The following is a 17,452-nucleotide window of genomic DNA, read 5'->3' as shown; positions in this document are numbered from 1 at the left end:
ACACAGACACCGCTAAACATGCATAAACGCAGCATGTAAACACGGCAAAACGGATGTTTTTAACCATCGGTTACTAGCTGTCAAGTTTCAGCGTTCAGGAGAGGTTTTCAAACATCCCGTGTACATGAAGTCTAACACTGCCATGCTGCAGTTTGGCCACATTGTGGATGCAGCACAGTGTACCCATGGTTCTAGTCTGGGTTTCCCACTCTTTCCCATAGATGTCTTAAGATCGGCCCTTTTTCTGAAAGCGTAGTAAAGATGCAGCATGCAGAACCTTTGGTGCTATTTCTGAAAATGCACCAAAAACACCTGATCTAATAGAAGTCTTTGGGAATGTGCAGGTAACCCTCACAAAAACTGCGGGTACATTGCACTGCACCCGTGCTGTGACCAGCAGTGTGAAAGAACCCTAATGCTAAAGTGTTTGAGCATGAGTTCAGTGTGACCTTTCACTGCTAGAACTCAACCTGTAGCAGAGGCGTAACTAGAACCTTCAGGGCCCCGATGCAAGAAACCATGAAGGGCCCCCCAGACCCCTGGCCGGGGCCCTTCCCTTCAAGCCCGGGGCTCTTCCCACTAATCCTGGGGCTCTTTAATCTCATTGCATGGCCTTTTATTATGGTCCCGCATCAGGATCCTTTCACAAGTTCTGCAGTGGGCCCCCTTCCTGCAATCTTGGGGCCTCCCCACAGTGGTGAAATGCCAGGGCCCGGTCGCAAGTGTGACCTTTGAGATCCTAGAAGTTCACCCACTGGTTTGCTACCGGGCCCCCTGGAGCATGGGGCCCGGTAGCGATTGCAACCCCTGCAACCCCTGTAGTTACGCCCCTGACCTGTAGTGTTAGGCTTAGACAAGCTACAACCACAATACTGTAAGTTCATACAATTATTAGCATTAAGACTTCTTTCTAGAGAAAGAACTGAAAGGTGAGGGAGTGGGAGTCTCCGTCTTCCAAGTAAAGCGTTTAAGATGTCTACAAAATCAAGTGACCATTGGAAGCGCTGGAAAAGATAATGTTCCGTTTTACTAGAGTGTGCGCTCGAGTCTTGAATTTGTGTGTCCATTCATTTTCTCCATTCTGGGATTGGCTCTTAAATTGTAGGAGAGCCCCTCTTTTCGGGTAGCACGTCGTAGCACGTTCAGATTGAATGTATCGGTTGGGTTTGCAGGGTGGAAGGAGAACTTCTGAAGCAGAGCGGTGAGGAAGAGAAAGATCTCCATCTGAGCCAGACCTTCCCCAGGGCAGATCCTCTTTCCTGGAACAACAAGAAAGCAGCAGATAGAAGCATGAACATATTACATGGCAGAGGAAACTACTATGAATATTTCTCTTTCAGTTTCTTACCTGCAGAGAAAGGAATGAGAGCTTCCTGTGGACAGAACTTCCCATTCTCATCCAGGAAATTTTCTGGACTAAAGTCATGGGGTGACTTCCAGTATTCTGGGTCTGATAGTGCAGAACCAAGGAGAGGAATCACAGTTGTCCCCTGTGACACAATGACAGGAAAGACATTTATAGTATCAGCACATTTTGCTAACAGCACATGCAACAGATGCTTTTTTACACATTTGGCCCACTTAAATATCTGGGTCCTGGGAGCAAACTTCTCAATTCTTATGTTGTAATTTACAATTGAGAAAATATAATAGTTTTTTATTCGTATGTGGCTTTGGTGAGGAATCTTAGGAGGTAGTTTTGGATTCCCCTAGTAAAAGGCTTTTTCTAACATGTGAGAAGACCTGACCTTTGGATGGTAACCTGTAACAGGGATGGTGCAAGGTTGGTCTTTGCTGCTCATTTTCAGTCTGTCCCAAAATACATATATGGTGGTCTAACTGAATGCAACAGGGCTGGCAGCCTACTAACAGGCAGGACAGATCCTAGTGGGGTATAGGTTCTTAAATGATCCCTTCTCGGCTTTTTGACTAAGATTAAGTTTAGTATCTGTTCTTATCAGTGCGCAAAAGGGGTGCTCCACTGTCACTGTGGCATTGGAATGATCCACTGGTAATTGATCTTACATTGGGAACATAAATCAGTGTACCCAGTTGGCGAGATGGGATCTGGGAGTGATTCCCTTGTGGAGGATTCCAAGGGGCCAAGTGCCTCCTGATTTGACTATGCTACCTGAAAAAAATACATTTTAGAGATCAAGCACAGGCTGCTCTGGGGGCAGGCATGCCCCCCAGTCTGACCATGTGCATCCGTCAGAGCTGCTGTTAGAAATCATGGGGCCCCGTACAGCCTACCTGACAGACCCCAGAAAATATCAAACAATATTTTCACAAAAAATAAACTAAAATCATTATTAGCGGACACAAACATAAGTAGTTATTAAATTCATTTGAGTGTAAATTAGATCTTGGGGCTCGTTCACATAGGTGCTGTGTCCTGTACAGTGCGAATCAGTTTTTTTTTTAATGTGGCTATTGATGTGTGCAGGTAGCCTATGTTACTTTATGGGGTCATACTCAGCACCTCCCCATCCACAGCTCCCACCCCTCTGCACCTAGCACATCCCTTCCCATCCACAGCTCACTTCTCTGTACCTAGAATAGCCCCCCCCCCCCATAAACAGCTCTTACGCCTCTGCACCTAGAACCCTTTAATCACAGCTATCACCCCTCTGCACTAGAATACCCCCATCCACTGCTCTTACCCCTCTGCACCTAGAAAACCCTCCCCATCCACAGCTTTCATCCATAGCACCCCATTCCCCCCCTCCACTCCCATTCACAGCTCTTGCCCCTCTGCATCTAGAACACCCATCCACAATTCTCACCCCTTTTCCCCTAGAATACCCCCCCCCCATCCACTTCTTTCACCCTTCTGCACCAAGAATACCCTCCCCATTCATAGCTCCCATCCCTCTGCACCTAACACCCCTCCATCCACAGCTCTCACCCCTCTGCAACTACAATACCCTCCATATCCACAGCTCTCGCCCTTCTGTACCCAGAATCCCCCCCATCCACAGCTTTTACCCCTCTGCACCTAGAAAACCCTCCATACCCACAGCTCTCACCCTTCCACATCTAGAAACCCCCCCCCCCCATCTACAGCTCTCACCCCTCTGCACCTAGCAGGCTCCTTGCTTTCTATCCATTGCATTCCCCCCTATACTCATCACTCCTCATTCACTGCTCTCACCATCGGTGATCAACGTTCCAAAACCCAGGGCCCACTCTTGTTCTCCTTACAGGCGAAGTGGCTCATCAGCTGCCAGCTCAGGCTTTTTTTTTTTTTTTCAAACATACAGCAGCACACTCCCTGCATTGCCTCACATATGCAGCGGCAGTGTGCAATGGACCATGGACAGCAACTGGTCTCGGCATCTGGGGCTCAAGCCAAAGGGGGTACACACACACAGGGGGAATCAGATGTCAGCAGAACAGGGAGGGGGATCGTTGTCAATTACAGAACTGAGTGCCGCAGTAAATTTAAAGAAGGCGGTCGGCAAGTGGTTAAAAACAGCACGGACTATGCACATACAGCCACATGAATCATTCACAGATTCTTGTGAATGAATAAACTACAATTATCTTCTTTCACAATGGCAGATGGACTTTAATTTAAATGGGCTGCAGGGGTGCTAATGCACACTTTAATAGTCTGTTGAAATGCTCACTGGCTTTCAAAATGAAAGCCTGTACAGAGATATGGACTGAAAGTTGGAGGACATGTCTACAGGAGCCCACATTGCACCCATGATCTACTGTTAATGGGTGCAATGCTTTCCAGGCTCGCAGAAAAAATAATATATGCACATTTTGTTTCTGCAAAAATATGTACATTTATTATTTTTTTCTGTAAAGATGAACTTAGCCTTTAATTTGTTGTCCATTGCTGTTTTGTCATTTCTCCTGTCTGCACCACTCTGTATTCTGTATCGTACATTAAATATTCCTAACCAACCCTGTCTGCAGATAGGGTATACCTTACATACATTGTATTGGCCCACTCCGTACTCTGAGCTGTATGTTAGCTACAGGTTTGATAAAAATGTGTGCAAATATCATGCAGCCTGAGGTTGATGTCAGGACTGGTGCTCAATCATGTTGGAACAGCAACGGACCATCCCCAAACTGTTCCCACAAAGTTGGGAGCATGAAATTGTCCAAAATGTCTGGAACTAAGGGGCCAAGCCCAACCCCTGAAAAACAACCCAGCACCATAATCTCCCATCCACCAAATGATTTGGAGCAGTGCACAAAGCAAGGTCCATAAAGACATGGATGAGCGAGTTTGGGGTGGGGGAACTTGTCTGGCCTGCACAGAGTCCTGACCTCAACCGATAGAACAGCTTTGGGATGAATTAGAGTGGAGAGTGGCCAGGCCTTCTCGTCTAAAATCCAGTCTAAAATCAGTGCCTGACCTCACAAATGCACTTCTGGAAGAATGGTCAAACATTACCATAGACACTCCTAAACCTTGTGGACAGCCTTCCCAGAAGAGTTGAAGCTGTTATAGCTGTAAAGGGTGGGCCAACTCAATATTGAACCCTACGGACTAAGACTGGGATGTCATTAAAGTTCATGTGTGTTTAGGTGTCACAACACTTTTGATAATATAGTGTATATACTTAAAGAGCATCTACCATTTTATTTTTATAAAATAAAAACATGAAATTATGGACCAGCAAGTAAAGCAATTAGAGAGTTCCTTCTATTAAATATTACAAAAATAGCCATGCACAGAAAACACATTAAGGTTTCCCTTCGCTCTTTCCTCTCGGCTGGTCAGTTATACATTACATTTAGATAGGCAGGTAAATCTATCTTTTTTTTTTTTTTAAAGGTCAGATTGTTTAAAAGTTAATTGTTTACTAGAACAATCAGTATCCATATCCCGTAAAGAAATACAACATGTTGACAAAGTGGTTTAGCATTTCTCAAGCCCTGTCCTTATTTATATAAAATCATCTAAAATTACACATACCTCCAGTAGATTGTATCACAAAGATAGAGAAAGTATGGGTTTTAGGGCCCAATTGAAACAGTCAATTCAATTTGTATGGGTCCCCCATATGTTGTAGTGACGTCTTTATTCCCCTCTATCTGGATGTATCCTCTTAATGGTTTAGATCAATCAAAAAAGGCACTGCGTTCTGGCTACTTGGGTGAGTATCAAAGGCATAATATTTTTCTAGCCCAATCTTGGGTTGCAACTTTAATAGATGAGCCTTCCCAAGCGACGTCACTCAATGCAATAATGTGCTCTACTGTGGTCTGAGGAAATACATGGAGACAGGACGTATCAAGGGCTCTTAATAGATATCCCCCATCATTGTGATACAGAGTCACCGGATCATAGACCGAGACCTTCGGAGATGATAGGGAGCCGCTTGTCCTGCCTGCTATGGGGGACCCATACAAATTGAAGGATCAAAAATCTTAGATTGGTCTGTTCTACCAGTCACGTACTTACAAGAAATTCATGAACACAGGAGTCTATATGTTCTGCCCATTCACAACACTATATACAGCAAGAAATATCGGTATTGCTCGGTCTCTTTGGCCCTGACGAAGCTCGATGAGAAACGCGTTGGCTCATTGGGACCTTCAAACCAAATAACAACAGAGACTTCTCGCACCAACATCAGCTTGAAGCATGTATTAGCCCCTTATAAGGGGTATATTTCTGAGCTGTGGTTTTTAATTGTTGTTTTTTGGTGAATATATGGGGGATTCGTTTTGTCTATCCAGGAATCCCTCACATACCACACTATGTATTTTATATGATCTAAATAAAATGTTTAATTTTTTATAAAATGGATTCTTGGTTTTCCTGTTTCAATTGGGCCCTAAAACCCATACTTTCTCTATCTTTGTGATATAATTACCCGTTTTTTGGGGCTTGGGCCAATTTCATGGTTATTTTTCTGTATACCTCCAGTAGATGATTCACCTTGTTAAAATGAATATAAAACCAAACAATGAACTTCTCTTATTTGCTCCATTTTGGTCAACTAAATATACTGTAGCATTGAAAGTGTTTTGTTATATCCGCTCATTATTAATAGTAAAAAAAAAAAAAATTAAGAAAAACTTGCCTGGTAATCTGTAGACAAATAACCGCTCTAATGCTCCTATCACTGGTTTCAGCCAACATGAACAGGTGCAGACTATAGAGAACAGCTTGTCAGGCTACAATATGCTGTAGAACAATGGCAACCAATCGCACACAGGATGGCAACTTACTTCAACCAAGAATAAACCAGTAATGTAAGATGGCTTCAGCTCTGCCCCCCCCCCCCCCTGTAGGAGAGGTCCCTCAGATGCGTTTTTTCCTTTAGTGGAAGTGCCTCATCAATTAAGCCCACTATTGGGCAAAACGCATTTGAGGGACTTCTCCTGTGGGTGGAGAGCAGAGTTGAAGCCATCTTACATTACTGGTTTAGTTTTGGTCACAATGGGGTTGATTTACCAACACTGGAGAGTGCAAAATCTGGTCCAGCTCGGCATAGAAACCAATCAGCTTCTAGGTTGTTTAATTAAGCTTTAACAAAAAATAAATCTGGAAGCTGATTGGTTTCTTTGCAGAGGTGCGCCAGATTTTGCACTCTCCAGTTTTAGTAAGTCAACCCCAATGATTCGACATCCTATTTGTGATTGGTTGCCATTTTTCTCTTGACTGTTGACATATTTATATAGTTCCCAGTTCTCCTCCATCAACTATAAAACCGCTCTTCTGCCAACCCATGTTATACAAAAAAGTAAGGGGTATTCTGTAGTCTGAATATGCTTCCTGTTCTTCGGTGACAATGCTTTTGTCACCTTGAGATAGGCAGTTTGTAGTGATGGGCTGAACACCCCCCTGTTTGGTTTGCACCAGAACATCTCAAACAGGGGAAATGTTCTAGCGAAGATGTGAACTCCATTAAAGTCTATGGGACACAAACATGAAAAGTCTTCATTTTAAAGGCTTGTATTCAAGTTATTGCCATAAAAAGTGCATGGGGACCTGGGTACTGCCCAGGGGGACACGTATCAATGCAAACAAAAATTGTGAAAACAACCTGATTTTAATGATACTTAAAGTGAAATGAAAAATTCCTTTAAATATTGTTCCGGGGGGGGGGGGGTCCTCTTATTGTGCCTGTAAAGTGCCACATTTGTAAAGTGCCGCATTTGTACGATGTATGTAGCCTGCTGCAGCAATACAGAAATTTCTAAATGAAAAAATTATATTTAAACTTGCTTGCGGCTGTAATGTATTGTCGGCTCTCGGCAGTACAGATAAAAAAACATGAAAAAATGGCATAGGGTCCCTCCCCCCCAGTCCATACCAGGCCCATCGCCAAAATAAAAAAAAAAAAAACAGCGGTGGGGGGGGGGAGTTCCCCAAATTCCACACCAGACTCTTATCCGAGCATGCAGCCTGGAAGGGCAGGAAAGGGGAGGGGACGGGCGAGCGGCTTCCCCCCTCCTGAACCATACTAGGCCTCATGCCCTCAACATGGGGGAGGGGGGTGCTTTAGGGCAAAGGCCTCTTCCCAACAACCCTGGGCTGTGGTTGTCGGGGTCTGTGTGTGGGAGGCTTATCGGAATCTGGAAACCCCAGATCCCAGCCCCCTCTATGTGACATCAGAAGGGGCGGTGCCACCAGGTGATGTGACCAGATGGCCCTGCCCCTTGCCTATAAAAGAGCTGTCAAGGCTCAAGAGTGGCATGTGGCTGGAGGCCTCAGAAGAGGCGAAGCGTTTTTTAATTATTTTCTATTTTTCAGGTGTCGTGATTGATGATGGATTTACATCAAGGGAACGCTATTTTTTATTTATTTTTTTAATAAAGAACTTGTCAAAAACTGTCTTATGTGTTTATTTGTTTTGTACACTTTTTTGGTGAATGAGTAGGGGTATGATGTACCCGATACCCATTTACATAGGGGAGGGCCGGGATCTTGGGGCCCCCTTGTTAAAGGGGCTTCCAGATTCTAATAAGCCCCCCACTCGCAGACTCCCACAACCACAGCCCAGGGTTGTCAGGAAGAGGCCTTTGCCCCAAAGCAACCCCCCCCCCATGTTGAGGGAATGTGGCCTGATATGGTTAAGGAGGGGGGGCATGCTCGGATGAGAGTCTGGTATGGATTTTGGAGGGACCCCACACCATTTTTTTTTTTTTTTGGTGTGGAGTTCCCTTGGTATAGATTTTAGGGGCAGCCCCATGCCGTTTTTTTTTTTTTTTCTTTTTAAATTCTGTCATAGGGTTCCCCTTAACCACTTAAATACAAGACACTTTTACCCCCTTCCTGCCCAGACTAAAATTCAGCTTTCATTGCTCATTGGCATCTATGCGTAATATTAGACAGCTTGGCATGGCACTGCTCCCAGTCTTTAACATTGGCATTTTTAGGAAATATTGGTCAGCTTGACATGGCACTGCTCCCTGTCTTTAACCACTTCAGCCCCGGAAGGATTTGCCCCCTTCCTGACCAGGCCCTATTTTGCGATTCAGCATTGCGTTACTTTAACAGACAATTGCGCAGTCGTGCAATGCTTTACCCAAATAAAATTGATGTCCTTTTTTTTCCCACAAACAGAGCTTTCTTTTGGTGCTATTTGATCACCTGTGCAATTTTTATTTTTTGCACTATAAACAAAAAAAGAGCGACAATTGTGAAAAAAATATATATATTTTTTTTCACATTCTGCTATATGACATTCTCAAAAAAATAAAAAATAAAAAAATGAAATTTTTTTAACATTTTAGGCCAATTTGTTATCTGCTACATATTCTTGGTAAAAAAAATAGCAATAAGCGTATTTTGATTGGTTTGCGCAAAAGTTATTGCATCTACTAACTACGGCAAAGATTTATGTCATTTTTATGTTTTTTTTTTTTTGTTTTACTAGTAATGGCGGCGATCTGCGATTTTTTGCTGGACTGCGACATTGCGGCGGACAGATCGGACCTCTAACTGACATTTTTTACACTTTTGGGGGGGGTCTAGTGATATTACTACAGTAATCAGTGCTAAAAATATGCACTGTTACTGTAATAAAAAGAAATATGCAGCGCTAAAAATAGTACACAAATTAAAGTGTAACAAATGAACAACTTTCTTCAATGAGGAAGGTAAAAAACGTCTCTTATGATAAATGTTCATACAAATAATGTGACAATTTTCAGTGGGTGCAATCCAGTGTACAAATGGAAACAATGATGAAAGGAAAATGCTTTCTCCACCACCAAACGAGTGAAATGCAAACTCACCAGAGCCTGAGGACGCGTTGGACGCGAAACGGCCGTAGAGCTTTTATCTCAAACACCTAAGGTCCTAGCAATCCCTTTTCATTACAGTGGTGGCATTATATGTGAGTTCTTTTTATGATTTGATTTTATGCTATCTTTTATGTACACTGTATTTTGTATCAGTAATACATATTAATTTATATTTTTAATAAATTTATTTCACTTCATAATACACCATAAGCCTCTTCCATTTTGCCTTTTTAACCCTCTCATGATGTGCTGAATCAATCAACGGATTGGAGGTTATCCACGAGGCCGAAGGTTGCTGACTATCCAGATGTCCTAAAGATCTTGAAGCTGGTCGCACAATACTCGAATGCTGTCCTATAATCTAGACAGCATCTGGCTCTGGTGAGTTTGCATTTCACTCGTTTGGTGGTGGAGAAAGCATTTTCCTTTCATCATCGTTTCCATTTGTACACTGGATTGCACCCACTGAAAAACGTCACATTATTTGTATGAACATTTATCATAAGAGACGTTTTTTACCTTCCTCATTGAAGAAAGTTTTTCATTTGTTACACTTTAATTTGTGTACTATTTTTAGCGCTGCATATTTCTTTTTATTCTCTTATTTTTGTGTAAGTATATTTTACGCTTCTTTGCTAGCTGCTTACTTTTTATCACAAACGCTGATTCACCTTTTGTTTTTTAACTGTTACTGTAATAATGACACTGGCAGGGAAGGGGTTAATACGTGGGGTGATCAAAGGGGTTAAATGTATGCCTAATGTGCTTACTAAAGCCCCGTACACACGTACCGATCGTCGGCCGAACGATCGGCCGTCTTTTGTCTGAGGGCTGTCTTGTCTGTTGAAAAGTGCAAAAGACTGCACACGAATTTTGTCCGCCGACTGCAGAAGTGATGTCATGTGATGGTTAACTTTCCTCGTCTTTTTTCTTTTCTGAGCATGCCCAGTCTTGCAAATCTGCTGTCTGTCGGCCGAAATCTGTACTGACTGGCGAACAATCGGCCGTTCTGGTGTTGGCCAACAACAATTTTAATGCTTGCAAGACAGATTCTGTTCAGCCGAAAATGCGCTGTCGGCTGTCGGAAGCATCATACTAACAAGCCTACAATCGGCCGATCGAATATTTACGGCCGACAATCGGTACGTGTGTACGAGGCTTAACTGTGGTGGGGGGGGGGGTTCTGTGACAGGCACAGAGAGATGCCGTTTCAGCTTAGCTGAAACAGCTGCTCTCTCCCTGCCTGTCTGAGAGAAGACCCGCCTGCTTTGTTTACATAAGAAGGCGGGTCTTCTCTCCATTTTTCCGACAATCGCACGCGCCGCCGGAATCACATGCACTCCAGTCACGTAGTACTATGTGACTGGACGCAGCCGAGCCGACCTGCCGTAAAAAAGTCGGCGGGCAGTCGGCAAGTGGTTAACATTGGTGTCTAAAGGAAATCTTGGTCAGCTTGGCATGGCACTGCTCATGAACTATAAATGTTAAAAGTGAAGGTGCGCAAATCAAGATAAAAAATGAATGAAAGCAGCACTAGAGAAGTGATAATATTAGAGAAGTAGCGAAGAAATAGTGTGCTAACTATAAAAGAAATTAAGAGTCAATAATATGTGTAGAAACCAACAATCTTAAAAGACTCTCAAATGAATGGGTCTGCTGATGCTAGTACAAAAAAATGTGCTGAGTGGATCTGTGCCAAGATTTCCAAATTATATATGCAGACAAGGATATATCACGTAGATCAAATATGATGAATATACTGAGTATATAAAATAAAAAAAATAAAAAAACAAGCATGAATGTCTCTCAAATGGTGTGAGTCTGCTCAAACGTATAAATAAATAAATAAATAATAAGTGAGCTCCATTCCCAGTAGACGACTCCTAAGTGGAAACGCGTCGGAGGGGGGCTAGCTGTGCTGTTATATGCTACGGACCGTTCTGCAGGTGGCCGAGCATTTTTTTAAGCAATTTTTCATCTGTTTGTTCCGTGTTTTTTTTTTTTTTTTTTATGAAAGTGTTTGCCTCCTTTCTAAATAATTGTGTATTGAGGGTAATGCATCATCAGCTTCTTTTTTTCTTTGAGTATCACCCTCCTGGTCATTGCACCTCGAGCAACCGGAACCTACAGCTGTGAACAAGACAAGTTTTTTGGATATCCTAGCGAGAGCACATCACTCTTCATTATCCATATACTGGATTCGCCAGTCTAAGCTCATATCTCCCTGATTTCTGGTAAGAATCCATCTTTACCACCGGGTGTCACCATCTCACCACTTTGTCACCTTCAAGTTTGAATGTCATTATTGAAGTGTTTTGCGGTAAGAGGCCACCCTGAACATCTTTTAATGATAAACACCATCGTCTGCACCTATTGTCACGTCACCTTGGCACGGACACACTTATTATTTATTTATAAGTTTGAGCAGACTCACACCATTTAAGAGACTTTCACGCCTGTTTTTTTTATTTTTTTATTTTATGTACTCAATATATTCATCATATTTGATCTATGTGATATATCCTTATCTGCATATATCGCCTGGACATCTTGGTACAGAGCCACTCAGCACATGTTTTTGTACTAGCGTCAGCAGACCCATTCATTTGAGAGTCTTTTAAGATTGTTGGTTTCTACACATATTATTGACTCTTAATTTCTTTTATAGTTAGCGCACTATTTCTTCGCTACTTCGCATGAACTATAAGTGACAGGGACTCAAAACTTGGGGAGCACTTAGAGAGGGGACCCAAGACTACAAAATATCCATACATTTTAAAAGTGGAGTACGCCTGTACACTACACTGACTGCACTAATCTAACTCAACACGCTATCCACTAACTACCTGCCTAATCTCTATTATAACACACTGTACACGATATAAGCAGCAGCCTTATATAGCCTTATATAGCGTGGGGTGTGGACTTAGCCCCTGGGCCATGATTGGCTAAAGGCACCCTGCCTTTGGCCAATCATGGCTCTGACAGGACATTGTGCTGTGATTGGCCAAAGCATACAGGTCAGGTCGTGCTTTGGCCAATCATCAGCAATTAATGCACTGCAACAGTGCTAAACGGCGGGCGATCTTTCCGCTGAGCCTCCCATTTGTTAGTGCGTTTAGTGAACACACAAACAGCTGATGTTCGAGTCTAACGTCGAACATAAAGCCCATCCCTAGAAGTATGTTATTGGCAGGATCAGTAAAATAAAATGGGTCTTACCTTGGGAAGGGTGAAGCCTCTGAAGTTTGTATCCTCGGTGACCTTATGTGCAAGTGCCATTGGGACGAGGTCTAAGTATCTCATGATTTCATGGATGACAGCATTGGTGTATGGCATTTCTAAGCGATCAGTGATGCTGGGAAGTCTGTCTGGCCCAACGACTGAGTCTATTTCCTCCTGTATTCTCTCTAAGAAAAGAATAGAATATTCCAAAATGCAACATTATTTCAATAAAAATGTGCACCCTTAAAAATTCTCTATTTCCCTTGTGGAATAATTATTTGGAAAAAGATTTAGGAGAATGTCTTGTCACGTGGTTGAGGAACAATTGTGATTGCTGAATGGCAGGATTATCTGCAGAATAAAAAAAAAAGCTATTTGCCTATCTGTTATTGTGGTCAATGTGAAGTCACTTTTACGCTTTCATTTTCACTGTTGTCCATCAAGTGCTTCAAGTTTGAAGGACAGCAAAACCTTTTCGTGACCAGAGGTCGTTGATGCCTAGATGCTCAAGCCAAATTTAGCTTAACAATAACTTTATGACAAAGCTGCGTAATAAAATTATATATACTTTTAGGGACATAAAAAGGCTTTTATTTTGGTACACTGTTTTATCATTATGACTATTAATAATGTAACTGTATCTGTCAGTTACACGATTAAACATACACTGATCAGCCATAACGTTATGACTACTGACAGGTAAAGTGAATAACACTGATGTGGGGATGCTGGCCTGTGTAGTCTAATCCAATAAAAGAACTACTGAAGCCCAAATTGCTGAAAAAGTGAACACCGGTTCCAACAGAAAGGTGTCAGAACACACAGCGCCTCACAGTTTGTTGTGCATGGGGCTGTGTACCTGCAGGCTGGTCAGGGTGCCCATTCTGACCAATGTCCATGAGCACCATGGAACAATAGAAGAAGATGGCCTAGTCTGATGAATTTAAGAATGGTTTTAGGAACACAACAATAAGTTTGAAGTGTTGACTTGGCTTCCAAATTCTCCAAATCTCAATCCAATCGAGCATCTGTAGGATGTGCTGGAAAAACAAGTCCAATCCACCTCAAAGCTGTGGATTTGGGTATGTTTCTACTTTAACATATTCTAATTCTCTGCATTGCTCCATCCAACATTTCAATAAGAGACACTGGGGTTGATTTACTAAAGCTAGAGAGTGCAAAATCTGGTGCAGCTGTGCGTGGTAGCCAATAAGCTTCTAACTTCCACTTGTTCAATTAAGTTTGACAAAAAATCTGGAAGCTGATTGGGTCCTATGTAGAGCTGCACCAGATTTTGGACTCTCCAGTTTTAGTAAATCAACCCCAATGTGTCTGAAAAAAAGGAGATAAATACTGCTGCTCTGGCTCTTTAGCTAACCCATAGTTCTCTGGAAATCCTTTGACATGTATTAAATGTTTATTTTTTGTCAAATAATCTGTATGTATTAAAATCAGCATCAGTTTTAAATCTCATTTACACTTGAATATGGGGGGCAGTAAAAATGCGCGGTGAAACTGCAGTTTACCGTTCCCGATCGTCCGCTTTATGCCAACTAGTGTTGGGTGAGCGGTTCGGGCCGAGCATAAGTTCGGCCGAAACATCACCTGTTCAACTCCTGAATATGCAGGGTGCCCAGTTGGATGCCCCCCCCCTCCAAAATCCATACCAAACCCTTATCCGAGCATGCAGCCTGGCAGGTCAGGAAAGGGGGGGCCCTCCTGAACCATACCAGGCCACATGCCCTCAACATGGAGGAGTTGCACTGCCCCATGTGACATAATGACCTAGCATGCACCGATCGGTGAAGTCACATGGGGGCAGTGCCACCAGGTGACATCGCCAGCTGGCTCTGTCCCTTACCTATTTAAGAACTGTCAGATGGCATTGCAGGCATTCGATGGTTAGCCTTCGTCGCAGGCTATTTTTTTTTCCTTTTTCGGGTCCAGTGATGGTGGCGGTTGTCATGATTGATTTACATCAAGGGACGTTGTTTTTTTATTTTTAACAAAGGAATTGTCAAAAACTGTGTGAATATTTTTATTTCATTTTGACACTTGTTTGGAAAATGGGTAGGGGTATTATGTACCCCATACACATTCACAAAGAGGGGGCTGGGATGGGGGGCCCCCTTGTTAAAGGGGGCTTACAGATTATAGATAAGCCTCCTGCCTGCAGACCCCAATGACTACAGCCCAGGGTTGTCGGGAAGAGGCCCTTGTCCCCATCAACATGAGCAGAGCCCACCCCAAAGCACCCTCCCCATGTTGAGGGCATGTGGCCTGGTATGGTTCGGAGGGGGGGCGCTCACTCATCCCCCTTCCTTTCCTGACCTGCTGGGCTGCGTGCTCAGATAAGGGTCCGGTATGGATTTTTTAAATAAATTGTGGTATAGGGTTCCCCTTAAAACCCCCACACTGCTTTTTTTTAACATTTTTGTTTTGCCGACAATGGTAATATATTGCCAGCAATTGCAACTCATTTAAGTGAAAATCACATCAGAGGGTAACACAAGTGTAAACAATCCCCTAAACACCTGTAAATGTTAAACAAGAAACTACTAGTATAAAGCTGATTCAAAACTATTATAATGTTTCTTAACAGTATAGATTGACATTGGCCACGGAAAAAGTAGACATTTCCCTGAGAGTTGGGTAGAGGGAGACAGATAGGTTGGCATTTGCTTTTGTTCTTCAATTCACCGATGTTTCGAACACCCCGTTATTGTTCCTCTGCTGATCATTGATCACCTTACCTTGAACCTTCTGGTGTTTTATCATCACCAGCAAGCTGAATTGTAAGGTGCTGGATGTGGTTTCAGTTCCGGCAATAAAAAGTTCAAAAACAGTAATCAGGAGATTCTCCTGGCAGAATTCGCTGTGTTTCATATCTTTTTCCTGCAGTTTAGAAACAGAATTGTAAGTTTTAATCAATTTGAGGCTCGTTTATGGACATTTTTTCCAGCAGTGGTATGCAGCGCCTCAAAGACTCCCTTACAGAGAAATTTAAAGCTGGGAGAATAGTAGAACTGGGTACCAAATGGAGGCATTCAGCATTAGGCTAAATTAATGCAAGCCAAAAAACTATTTTTAAAAGTTATAAAGGCCTGTTTTCTTCTTGTCAGAATCCCCTATGATTGAAGGTGGCTTTACCCTGAAAACGGAAAATCCTTTAGGCATTCAATGCAGGGTGTGAGTGAGGCCTTAGATTACCAGCTGCCTACCTCCATATCAGCCCATGAGGTTGCAATAGGACCTGGGTGGGGAAAAGGATAAAGGAACCGGATGGATCCCAGATGGAAAAAGTTTTTGGTTATTCAAATGGTAAGGAAAACGTGCCCAGTCATTCTGGCCTTCTTGATCTGTATAGTATCCCTGCTGGTAAGATGGGGGGCCTGAGGGATCTTCTCCATGAGAAAAGAAACCAAAGCGCCTACTGAATGAGGCAGAGGTCAAGAGTGATTTCCTGGCATGGAGGATTTTGAGGGGCCCAATGCCCCCTGATTTGAACTGGACTACTTTGCTTAGCTGAGGGCTGGGAAGGCAGAGGGCCTGCACTGTCAAGTGCCCCCTGGGAGTGGCGTTCTGGGGGATACAGATATTTCTTAATGCACATGGGCTAGGTTTTTTGGCTGAGACTGAGGTCATTTTTGTTACCAAGCACAAGAACTAGCCTATGCACCTGCATTGGCACCTTTTTTATTTTCTACTGTTTCTTCTGACCTACCCTGAAGACTAGGAGAAGGATGCATGTCCCTTAGGTCATCTCCTCCTTTGCCTTAGGGGGTCTTTTTTCAGGAGAGTCCATCACCTAGTACTCGGTCAGCTTTGGTACTTGGTCTTTAATCTATGTGGACCTAAGTGTGTCTTGCCCCAAATCGCTAGTCTTGAGTCATGGGGGGTAAAGGAAGTGTCCTTCCTCTTAAGAAGTGGACCATACAGTATGGACCACCCTAAGAGACTTTTTTTTTTGTTTACTTTAGTGTTTTGTCAAAAAAATAGTCACCAGAGTTATACTCAGCATGCAAAAAAAATTACCAGACCTATTTAAACATGCCCTTTAATTTCTTCTGTAATACAAGTAATACAAGTGTTTAGGACATATTTCTGAGAGGTGTGGCAACACCCTATATGAGATGTAGGAGTGACCCATGATTCACTCTGTCAAAATGACGTCGGTATACCTTTACTTAGTGCCCCAGAAAAGATTTGACCCGGAGCACTCTGTCTTGCAAGCCAGCTGGTTAACAGTGCAGAGAAAGAACTTGACTGCCATTTTACCAGCCTGTGTCTCTGGCCAAAACTATAGCCATACATCTGTAACAGGCTGTGAAAGGCGAGTGCATATTTGTTTTTAATAATTATTTGTCAAATAAAAGTTTTTATTGGGCTGGTGGCACGCTTCTCCTGTAGCCCTTTTTGTTTCCAATAGTATGTTCAAAATTTTCCCCAATTTATTCATGTTCAAAACATGTATTTTACCATATTTCCAAGGAAAAAAATCTGTCACAAATCATGACTTTTAACAGATACAGGACTATGAAGAGATAAAATGGTTTGAGACCTCACCTGGGCTTTACCATAACATTATCTTAAAGCAGTAATCTGCCAAGGGACCCTCCCCATTAACTTTAGCACCTTTTTAGCTAATTGTCCCCTTAACTAAAAAAAATGAAAAAAGCCCAACTTCTTACCTTAGTCCATGGAGTAAAAGAAATTGTAAATTCTGTATATAACTGTATTTTATTTTGTATGCTTTGCTTTTGTATTACACACTGCACTCATTGTGCACATGGCACAAATAATGTTTTCATTTTATGTTACATTCTTTCAAGTCCTGATAAGCAAATTAGCCTGCCTATGTTACGCCCCCTTGTTACCATAAAAAACAATTGTAATATTAATGTGATCCCTACATAATCATGTGTATAAAAAAAAAAAAAAACAGTAAACAGAACAGTTATTTGGATAGATGCTGAGTGTATCTTTTGTGTCTGTTTCC

General features: G+C 42.6%; 1 protein-coding gene across 1 annotated transcript in view; it reads right to left on the bottom strand.

Moving 5' to 3' along the window:
* Nucleotides 1-252: 252 nt before the first annotated feature.
* The window catches only part of LOC309549330 (cytochrome P450 2G1-like), a 60,313-nt gene continuing 43,113 nt past the window's right edge, over nt 253-17,452 (bottom strand). The window contains exons 6-10 of the mRNA XM_082249527.1: nt 15,207-15,348; nt 12,451-12,638; nt 1,349-1,490; nt 836-1,259; nt 253-470 (exon numbers count right to left, since the gene is read on the bottom strand). Of these exons, the coding sequence (XP_082105653.1) occupies nt 1,030-1,259; nt 1,349-1,490; nt 12,451-12,638; nt 15,207-15,348 (702 nt within the window). The 3' untranslated portion in view covers nt 253-470; nt 836-1,029. The remainder of the gene's footprint in view (nt 471-835; nt 1,260-1,348; nt 1,491-12,450; nt 12,639-15,206; nt 15,349-17,452) is intronic.

The sequence above is a fragment of the Pelophylax lessonae genome, assembly GCF_965119305.1.
Source record: "Pelophylax lessonae genome assembly, chromosome: 3".
Taxonomy (NCBI): domain Eukaryota; kingdom Metazoa; phylum Chordata; class Amphibia; order Anura; family Ranidae; genus Pelophylax; species Pelophylax lessonae.
This window is presented reverse-complemented; position numbering and strand designations above follow the sequence as displayed.